Source organism: Apostichopus japonicus, chromosome 4 (assembly GCF_037975245.1).
Source record: "Apostichopus japonicus isolate 1M-3 chromosome 4, ASM3797524v1, whole genome shotgun sequence".
NCBI classification, from domain to species: Eukaryota; Metazoa; Echinodermata; class Holothuroidea; order Aspidochirotida; family Stichopodidae; genus Apostichopus; species Apostichopus japonicus.
This window is the reverse complement of record NC_092564.1, coordinates 15,571,717-15,583,066: the sequence shown is the minus strand read 5'-3', so window position 1 is coordinate 15,583,066 and position 11,350 is coordinate 15,571,717. Positions and strand designations below refer to the sequence as shown.

Here is an 11,350-nt window from a genome sequence, read left to right as displayed (position 1 = left end):
AAATATCATGGTTTACAGCTGCATTACACAATGATAATCAATGACGCAAACATTCTTCTGTGACGTTGACCTCATATTGCGCAATTATCCTGTGGTTGTATCGTTTTAGCAGTTAGTTTATTGGTCGTTACCGGCCTCTTTCGCGGAACTGCTATATAAAGGAACCATCGTCTTCTTAAATCATATTATATTCGTTGAACGATGTGTAGACTACGTGCAAATTCACGAAACACACATGGCGAGTCAGGCAAGACTAAGACTAGTAACATCAAGCACGTTATATAAAGCACTGAGTTTGACAAGTTAGACAGTTTAGATGAACATTACATTGTAGGATCCATACGAGGGTAAAGGCAAGTCAAATTTTTCAAAGAATGGCACATACACTGTAAAGCAGTATAGCAAGAAGAAGATATTCATCGATAGGTCATCATGTATACTACTAAATTTCACTACCTACTACAGTACTACTAGTAGTACTTAATACTAGGCTAGTACTAATTGTAACGTAGGTTAGGCCTATTTACCCCAAACCTGTAGTCCTATGCTAAGTTTTCTTTCCATTGACCTAACAAGTTAGTCCTAACGTTAGTTAAAGGCCCTATCTAGTATAATGTCTAACGTTTGGACATGGTATCATCCATGGTTTCTCAAGTAACCTAACCTGAGTGCTGCTCACTTGGTGTCCATTTTGCATGTTATGTGAGCATCTTCGAAAAATTCAAGGAGTTGGCTTTTACAGGACCTTTTGTTCCGAAATCCGTGTTGTAGAGCATATTATATATCATTATGAGATGCAAAGGACATAATACTACTGCAGATGATATCTTTTCCAGTCTTAAGATATTTTAGGAGTTTCAGCACACCGGGTGAGTTATGTTTAGGTGAGGGAGCTAGGGAAAGTGACGAGCAGGTGCTGTTAAGTGCTGGTGCTGTTGAGGAGACTCAATGGTGAAAACAGACTGGAACTGGCGATTTAGAGCCTCAGCTTTTAGTTTCGGGTCAGATATCATCTTTCCATTCACTCTCAGAGGGGCAACACCATTAGAATCAGTTCTCTAATTATGCTTTATGAATGTCCAGAATCTTTGCTTACTTTCAAGGGGTTTGGGTCAGTAGTATTAGGAGCAACGATGTCAGAGATATAATCCCAGTATGCCTTTTGCAGGTTGCTCTGTACCTTTTTCTTTAAATTTAAGAAACACTCTTCATCACAAAGCCTCCCAGACTTCTTTGAGGTTACAAAGGCTTTATTTCATCTTCTCAATTTCCTTTTAAGGTCAAGGCTAATCCATGGTTGGGAGTCTCTAGTTTTTACACGCCTGTGTGAGATGTATTTCTTAATACCATTGGTGATACCGTTTTTGAACAGGTTCCACAGAGACTGTATTTAATGTCAATTGAGCATTGTTGTGTTCATCCGCAAGCTTCTCAGCATAGGTGGGGTCATGATGCTGAAAATATGTCTGGGCAACAGATTTGTATTTTTGTTGTAAGTTGTAGCCCTGACAGTGTCAGGATACCATATCAAATATTTCAATAATTATTACTTCAGAAAGGGCATAGACCTATATTACAAAGAATATGCAATTTGTGTCATTTTTTTTATTAAGTTTTAAAGAATTAAACATTTCCTCCTCATTTTCAGAAAGTCAGACAATTGGGCAATAACTAATTTACTGTGGAAAAGGTCTACCAAATTTAAGAAATGTCAAGAATCCCAGTGATAGAATATGAAGATGCACCGACAGAGTCTTCTGCTGCAAAGTTGAAGAGAAAGACTCTGGAAGAGCCTTTTGTACCTTTAGGTAAAAATATGTTTTGCAGAACATAAGAACGATAGCATTTCAGATTGTACACATTACCATCTCTGTTGGTGACATAGTTGATTTTTCTATACTGCCCATTTGGTCCTAGTTCAAAACTAAAATACAATTTATTGAAGTTAATACTCCTTGACTGAATACCTTGGCAGTACTTTGTTTGTTTTTGTCATGATATAACTAAAAATGCTAAACTTCCTTGTCTACAAAACCTGCTTTACATCATCTTATTGTTTGTGCAGAAATGTAAATTAAATAAAAAGTTTTATCGTTTGTATTTTACAGTAGGTAAGTTTTAGGTAGAGGGTTGGTGGGGTGGGATTGGGCGGGTTGAGTAGAGAGCCAGGGGCTATTCCTCCAAGAGATACTCTGATTAAAATGCATATCCCACATTAAGGGGTAGACGGAAGCAGAGATTTACTAACAATTAACAGTCACAAGGTGGTCTTCATGTTGATGACTTACATTTGTTTTTGTAATTTATTCGACTATTGGTTCTTGAAATCCTCATGGGACATCATAGCTTCATAAATTTGGCCTTTATGGTCCATGTTTGGCCATCCTTCAACAATATTGCCCACTTCGTGATGTATTTCTTTGCAGGTATGCTTGGTTTCTTTGGAGCAGTCGGATACGGGGCATATGCATACAAGAGCAGGGGTCAGATGTCAACGTCTATTTATTTGATGAGGTTAAGGGTCATGGCACAGAGCGTGGTGGTCGGAGCTATAACTTTGGGTGCTGCGTTTACAATGTTCAAGAACATGAACAAAGAAAAGAAATGATTTCTTCAAGCCTGTTTGTAATAATTATGTGTGTGTGTGTGCAGTTAGAGACAAAAATATATATATTTATTTTGGTTGAGAAGTCAATTCAGAAAAAAAAAGGTGTTCCATTCTCTGTTTTGTGTGACAAGACTTTAAGGAAGAGACACATCTTCACTAATGTACAGTAGACATAGGTTTACATAATTTATATCAAAGTGATTGACCAAATTTTGTCTCTCTCACATAACCACAATGCATGGTTGTCTCACAGTATACATCTTGTGTAGGCTGTGTTATAGGGGATACTACTGTAACCCTATGTGATCAAGGAAAGAAATTTTAATGTATCTAAAAGCAATAGAAACCATACTTGGGGTTGATTGGTTGGGGTTTCAAACAATCAAGAATGTTGGAATTTTAGTTTTGTATGTTGTGTTTTGAACCCGTATCTCATTTACTGTGACATTTTAGATTTCTCATTTACTGTATGGCAATGTTGTTATGCTAACATTATATGCTTGCTGCTGTATATCTAGCATATCTTACAGCTTTAAACAAGTGTAAATATGTGCATCTTCTTTAAACTTTTTAGCCAAATATTTTACATCAGAGGATTGGAGATATATATATTTCTGGGGCTCGTTGATTCTCTGTTTTAAGAGAAGTGAAAGAGTAAATAGTGAGAATTATGTTAAGTCATTATACAAGGATTAGCCAGTGTCAAGCAGTGTGGCAAACACTGACAAATATATTCTTTGCTACTGTGTGAAAAGCCCCTCACAGTTTTAATGCTGGAACGTTTATGTCAATTGGAACTTAAAAAAAGTCATGCAATATTGGGAAATTAATTTGATGCTCCTAAATCTACTTCATCTACTATCATGCTGGCACACTTGTATTGAGTCCATACTTGTACAGTTGTACTCATATTCTGGTATATAGGTCTGTTGTATTATTGATTATTGATTTGCACACGTTCTTGTACTCTAGGTATGTTTTTAATTTAGTATACACTGTAGGGCAGTGCAAACCTAACTGCTTGTACTCGGACCCACACCAAGAGCCTCGTAGTCGTAATAGTGTACTCGTACCAACAGGAAATCTACTTGTGCTGGTACAGTTCATGTTGTTGTAGTCGTAATACATGTCTGCATTTTGGACTAACTTTACTGGTCAGAAAGTCATGAAACATAGCATAGGTTGTCCAAGGAAAAAGGGCTTTGGTAAACCACAGTCCTGGTCAAGATTTTGTTTCTGGTTATCAGTCACAGTGTATGAAGCCTTGGATGAAGGTGGAAATGTCTCGTGAGAATGTCAGTTAAGAAACGTCAGTTGTTATCTTTGGAAAAATAATGCTAACATTGTGTAGACAAGCAAGGACATGACTTTCTCACTCTATGCTATGAGAATTTGACATGCTGTATCTATTATTACTGACAGTCATAACTCACAACACTTCTCACATGGTGATGAAGCATACTTGAAAAGAACTTTTCAAACAATTGAAGGTCATATCTATTGTTGCAAATATGCCAGAAAAGACTTAAGTTAGTCAGCCATGGTCGAACTCAATATTCACTTATTCCACCACAGCATGTGGAATTCAGTTGTAGAGGTAGAACCTCTACAAAATAGTACTCAATGCATCTTACAATTGCATGATGCTAAAATTTTGGGATATACTGTTATGTTATGTGATAATCATGTGAAGTGCATGGTAAATTAGATTTTCTGAGCATGTAACTTTTCTCTGTAGATCAGCAACTTGCATGCTACTTTTGAAATTTATAGTTCATTTATATTTCTCTTATTTTCTACTTCAGTAGAAGAGAAGTAAGAACAAGAGTTCCCATCTGAAAGTTCAAAAGCTGTTGGTATATTTTGCTAATATGAATAATAATTATGTGTGTAATAGAAATATGGAATAACTGAATCACTGAAAATTTATCTGTGCGTATTTGATTGTACTTTTCTCATTAAAAGTATTTTAGTACCTAGCATTCTCTCATTACAGTATTTCAGAAGTGAAAAGTGGTCATACTTACAAGAAATTGTTCTACGATTGACCATTATTTTACAGCGATATTAAGTTTGCACGATTCATAGCATATTTATTGATCACTTTAATATGATAGTGAACCATTTGACCCTAAGGTCTATATCTACTGAATAAGTACACCACATGATTGCCATTGTTCAATGTTAAGAGTTGTAGAGAGGGGGAGGGGGGTGAGGTCAGGTAAATGATTAGAAAGTAAGGGTTTAGAAATGTTTGAGGTTTGCTTACTTTAAACTACTCTTTTTCCTGCTCATGTGGCTATAATAGCCACATGAGCAGGAAAAAGAAAATACAAGTTGCATCGCAAATGGCATCGCAAAGTGAAAAAGGATTCTAAAATCCAGTCCTTGAATGGTCAAGAATCTTTCACATTTCGATGTAACATTTAAGATTCCCATTTGGCGAATTTTATCTGGTTAATACTGGAAGTAATTAGTTGTGGCCTCCGCAATAGTATTCTTTGGAAATGGAATGAAAGAATCTTAGTTACATAATTATTATTGTTTAGTTGGTGGAAAGAGTAAAGCTCAACCTAGTATAGTTGAATACTATCATAGTTTAAATGATACTTTCACTCCAAAGTTCAAATAAACTGCTTCAAAATCTTCTTTAATCACCACTCCCTTGCTTTCCCATCCCTTGTTCTTAAAGCAATACATGTCTGTTTTCAGACTGAAATTAATGGCTGAGCTTTGGATCAAAAACAATATACCTTGCTGGGTTGTTATGAATCACTCCATCTTTGTTTCTTTCTGCAATCTTTTCGTCCTTCCATCATCGATTCAAGTTCTTCTTTGATGTCTTCAATATCGTATTTCCTTATTATAGATATTTCTGAAAATTTTGACTTATGTCAAAAAGTTACGAACAGTTAAAATAATGACTCAATTAAAATTTTAATGTGCTGAAAGGAACATTTCTTCCAAACAAACATCTGTTATTCTGGTCCTCATTGTCTGGAAACACTTGGAGATTAAAACTGCCAGGAAACAATTTACTTTGGGGCAAATGTGAACAAATAAAGAAGACACAGTGACAAGGAGATACTTCTTGTTATAGCTTTTTGTATTAATAGCAATATTATTTATTACTATGATACATAAGTGCATACAAATAATTTGTACAATGCTGAGGCTACCAAATGCAAGTATTGTTGATCAAACTATGAAATCATAATTAGCACCAGATTTGTAAACACAGATTTGTTAAGCTTTTGAAATTAAAGATTGGTTTTGATAGTTTCATGCACATTCCTGTTAATTTGACATGAGAGAGAGTGAGAGAGAGCTTAGGACAAATTAAGCAGGTAGATAAACAACTAACTAGAACAATGTTTCAAACTTAGCTAAATGTGGAATTGAACATGAGGCAACCATCTCTGTAGTGCATGTAGATATATGTCTAAATGTCAATCATACTACCTTACAAGATTAATGATCTTCTCAAGATAGCCCCCCCCCCCCCACAGCCAAAACTAGTTAAGGAAGAAATAAAAGATGCTAATATCAGTTACTAAGGTCAGCACTGACCACAGAGCTACTGGCACACTTTACACAATTACAAAACTCCTTAATGTGACAGTTAAAATGCTATAGCCTGGAAGTTACTGACAGAAATTCCATTTCATGCACACTTTCGAAATGATTGCAAGCTGATCTTTTAGAGTCTTGGCTATTAAAAACTGGATTGCCACACAGCAATAAATTGAATTAAATTACAAAAGCCTTACTATGAGAGAATAGGTTCGGTGTCTTGACTTAAATATTACAAATGTCAAAAGGAAGACTCATTCCTGACAGGACCTTAATCTCTCTACTCAAATTTGGCACTACTAAAATAGATAAATATAAACGCTACACTAGAAGTTCATAACTATACATTACACACAATGTATTGTATTTTAATGTTTTACATTTAGGTCCAAATATATGTTACATCACCATAAACCAATATCCATACATCTAGCTTAAATCATACCTTCAAGCAGACTGTCCATAGTCGCATTTTGGCAACTTTGTTGCAGTTTTCAAAAAGTTAATCGAAATGATATAGCTTCTAGTTTCATCATAACACCAGGGCAGTCAATGTTTTGGTCTTCACCAAAATCGTTTGCTCATGCTTTGCATATGAAGCATACTTTAGGAATAGATGTACAACATTTCGCAGTATATAGAAATGATTTGGTCTTCAAAGATGGATATTGGTTTATCCGTCATGATAACGTACCAGGTAATTGGACTTTAAAGCATTGTGAGTTAGTAACAGAGCAAAGATGCCTTAGTCATACAATAACTATGTAGAAAAAGATAATAATGATAATAGGTAAAACATTGCACAGAAAGATACAAAATTAGTAGAAAAAAATAGACAAAGAAAGAAAAGACAGAATATGAAGGTCATTCAATCATGTAAATATTGACTTTGTAGTTAGATTGTAATTATAATGTCTTTGTGACTTATTATGATTCATAAACATGTGTTGTGAAATACAACTTGACAAATCTGGCATCAGCAAGGATTGTAACTAGCAATATATTTAACAATGTGTAGTGAAGGAGGGGGAGACCATGGAAATAATTCATTCAATATGAATCATTAACCATTAACATAGTATTGCAAACAGTATTCAGTAATATACTACAATGCCATACCGTGCAAGTTATGATAAACAACTCTTTGACACTGTTACCACGGCAGCCAATAACTTTTTCCATTTCTTACTAATACACTGACTCTCGTACTGGAAGCTTATGATTCAACTTGATAGTCTGGAGAAAACTAAAACATCTTTATCAGTTTGCATCTATGACATCACAACTGTTTGCGTTATGTTCCCAGTTAGTACGAAACATGTCAACCTCAATGGTTGTTATATTGGAAAGAGATACTTAAGAGAGGCATTTGAATGCAACTCTCGCTAGGATTGTTACAAAAGTGAGTTTTCACCTGGACTATCCTTGTAAAGACTGCTATTATTTTGCTGGCGGTGTATCATACCATGATCCTGAAATCTGTCCTTTACATTATATTTATAGCTTTTGAGTTTTGTAACATTAAACAAACACAAAACGGAGATTAAAACATGACCTTTGTTAGTTCAAAATAGAGAATTGATTTCTTCTGTCTCTTAAAGTCAACAAGGAGAAGAAGGAGACTTTGAATAACTTGCAATGTCAGTATCCACACTTGATACGTTGAGGAGGACATGGGAGTAAGCGGATTGAGGTTAAAAAAGAGAGAGAATGCAAAAATATTTCCTTTTCTCATTTTAACATTTATCATAGTGTTTACCTCTACTATGCTTGTAAGTCAAATATTGATCAGATTAGGTTTAACCTTAATGCCTGAGTTTTGCTACAATTTCCCTAAAGCACTTGTCATCGATGGGAAATTTTAATGGTCCAATGTAACCACCTCACTGTCTGAGAATCAGTTGTAGGAACAGAACCTCTAGAAAAGGACTTTTGATAGATTTTTTAAGCATCTTTTAGCATGCTTATGTATGGCAGCAATACTACTGACCTTTAACGTTTACAGGTCTCCATTGAGTGTACACTGATTCAAACCTGAGGTCCACATGTAATGGGCAACTTGATGGACAAAAGTTATTCAAAATTATACTCTTTGTTGCATGAGTTGTTTAATTTCTACCATCAAATAATTCTGTCACATTCATTACAGGTGAGGCACACAGGTGTTGTTCGTATAAGTTAGTTTTAGAATATAAATTAAGAAAAAAGGATTCTACATTTGTGTAGATTTGTTAATGACTTTGGCAAGTTCAAAGGCTGCTTTGATGTCTCACTTCTTGCCCCAAATTTCTCTTCTGCTGGCCTTCTTAGCTTTACTGCTTGACTTGGGTGGTGGAGCTGCATTTGCCTGCATGTGCCTTCCGTACAAACTGACGATAAAAAAGATACAGAAAGATTAAATCCCCACTGATCTGAACTGTATGGATGTTACAGCATGTTACGATGCAAGAGAGAGTTTCAACTCACTCCCTCTCCAGACTACCACAGCAAAAGAGGTCAAAGCATGTGTGACAGGAGGTATATTACTCATGCCATTTTCAAAGATTATATTCTTCCACAGCATATCATATGTCCCACACAACGATAACATCACTACAAAGATACACTTAGAGCTAGGGTTAGTTAAAGCAGACTCTTTAGGTTTGAAGTTGATAAAAATAATAAAACCTTGAACTTGACAGAAATCCTACATCCATTAGTTTTTTTTTCTGAGGGGGGGGGGTGGGTGAGGGGGTGCATGTGTGAGGGAGGGAAGAGGGGTTTGTTCAACATAAGTATCTCTGTTGTAAAAAGTGGAAACAAAATTGGAATTGTGTTCTTTAGAGGGGTTATTTTGATTAGCCCCACATTCAGGCCACTTGTATTTCATATGAATCTAATTTGAATCTAAATCATCCTGAGATTACAGTACTAGATTTTTATCCAGCCCAGTCAGAAATGTTTTTTTCTAATTTCTTAATCAAATCAACTCCTTTATCATTTATTCAAATATGTTGTTAACATGTTTTTCTTCTTTGCAACTTTGTGCTGGGTTATATCAAGTGATACAACTGTAGTGTAGGTGTAATTCTTATTCACAAAGTATTGAAGCTGCTATAGATAGTCATATGCATCTTAATCAAAGAAATGGTTCATAGGGATTAAGCAAAACTTAAGACTGGATATCTCAGTTAGTGAGCATGACACATACTGTTCCTATGAAGCAACTGGTATACAATTCAGTCCAGACATAATAGTTGTTCTTCTTTGATTCTTTTTTATAATATCCATGTCAGTTTTCTATTCTTATTAAATCGTCTATCAAAGTAGACCATAGAAATCAGATGATCGGGGTACAACCACCAGTATTTTACTGGGGGGGGGGGGTAAGGTGATCTTATATCATCTAGGGGAGGGGTGTAAGGGGAGGAGGGAATCCTCCCCTTTGTGAAAATGTTGGTAAAATGGAGGTTGCTCAGATGTGACATGGTGCTACTTTCGAAACAATGTTGAAGAATTTTCCACTGTTTATATTGTACCGCACATACATGTAATATATTTATGTACTGTACACTCGGATCATTTTAAATATTGTGTCTGCCAGGAAGGGGATGGGGGGGAGTTGCAATGAGACCGCCACATTTTATTCTGAGTGGCTAAAGCCCCACAGAAATATATGTTGGGTGCCGCTACAGATGAATCAATCCCTGTTTACGTACATGGATACTTACAAACTTTCAGAACTTACAAGAGGACAGTTTTGTGATGAGCAGCAGTATCTCAGACTGTGTTAATATCTGTTACTGGTACGAACAGATATCACGGAATGTTTCGTATTTTCATGGTGTCTGAACCATGATAGGTGGTACAAGTTACTTTGCAATAGTCAGTTGAGCTACAAAGTCACTGATGTTCTATTTTTATTTTTTTTATTTTTATTTTTTAATAATATGCAGGTCACGTTCCTATTAATAATCTCATAAAACTGTCTACCTTTCAAAATGACATGACAAATCCCTATCTACATACATCTACTGTTGAAGATTACTTGATGGGATACAAGAGTTACTCACTACTTATATGTCTCAGATCTTATGAAGTCAAATACATGCGACACTCCAACTTGAAACTGATCTGCAATTGGTGGGACCCAGGGGTTATTCTCTGCCTTTAAGATTGCTCTTCCTGTGTACAAATCCAACTTTCCTGTAAAAGAAAAATAGCACAAATTACTTGATTTAGAACTAAAATTTTGTACAGGAGAAAAGATGTAAAGGATGGTACATAAATGATAGTCCAGAGAGGAAAAGGTTATTTTTGGCTTATAAAAGTGGCACATATTCTAAGCATCTTGATGAAATTAAGTTTTAACATTCAACCCCTGTGTACGTTTTAACATTCAACTCCTGTGTACCATTTTCCAAGAATACATCATTTGGCATGTTTTGTACCAATAGTAAACTCAAAGAAAACAGGTGTGACATCCTAGATGCACACTTACAAATTTGTTTTTATGTTTTGAACATTGAGAAGCACTATTCAAGCAGTCTATGACTGACTACTAAACAATCAGCTTCCATTAGACAACAACAACAACAAATTTTAAAGCTTTAGCTCAAGGAATGATTCAAGCAAATGCTTTAACCTGTAAGATTAATCTTCACCCACACCCACCCCCACCCTCTAGCATCTTGTCATGGGATTTGAAGCTTGGAGCTTTACCTAACTCCGGTGGTAAGACAGTCATTCTGTTTCCTTGAATGTGTAACTCCCTCAGTTTGTTTAGCTCTCCAATCGTGGTCGGGAGTCCAATCAGGTCGTTGTCTCGAACAGCCAGCTGTAATGAAAAAGTGATGCGATTCTAGCAAATAGCACAGGCTTTCCTTCAAGCAGGCATCACTTGCTGGATCATAGTTTCATCCTGGGTTAGGACATCATTAACTTGGAGGACATACGACTCCATACGACATACGCCCCTGATACTGGAAGAAGCTGTTCTCTTATTCAAGCCACTGTGTAAGTTTTTTTTGGGCAATATTTTAGTACTTTGACTCTACCAACAAATCAGCTGGTTTAGGTCTTAAGGCTCATGTGCAAAACTAGTTCTGAGCTAGTCCACTATTAAATCACTACTGATATGCCTATAGTTTTAGTCCATTTCCTTCTACAATGTAAAATGTCTCTTGATTG

At 35.8% G+C, this 11,350-nt stretch overlaps 2 protein-coding genes across 3 annotated transcripts in view; both read right to left on the bottom strand.

Moving 5' to 3' along the window:
- LOC139966575 (single-strand selective monofunctional uracil DNA glycosylase-like) overlaps positions 1 to 11,350 on the bottom strand; it is a 108,407-nt gene that overhangs the window by 86,413 nt on the left and 10,644 nt on the right. The window lies entirely within an intron of this gene.
- Positions 5,696 to 11,350, bottom strand: part of LOC139966577 (ras suppressor protein 1-like) — a 20,083-nt gene continuing 14,428 nt past the window's right edge. For both annotated transcript variants that reach the window (XM_071969758.1, XM_071969759.1), the window contains exons 7-9: positions 10,883 to 10,997; positions 10,234 to 10,366; positions 5,696 to 8,550 (exon numbers count right to left, since the gene is read on the bottom strand). In XM_071969758.1, coding sequence (XP_071825859.1) covers positions 8,451 to 8,550; positions 10,234 to 10,366; positions 10,883 to 10,997 — 348 coding nt within the window. In that variant the 3' untranslated portion in view covers positions 5,696 to 8,450. The remainder of the gene's footprint in view (positions 8,551 to 10,233; positions 10,367 to 10,882; positions 10,998 to 11,350) is intronic.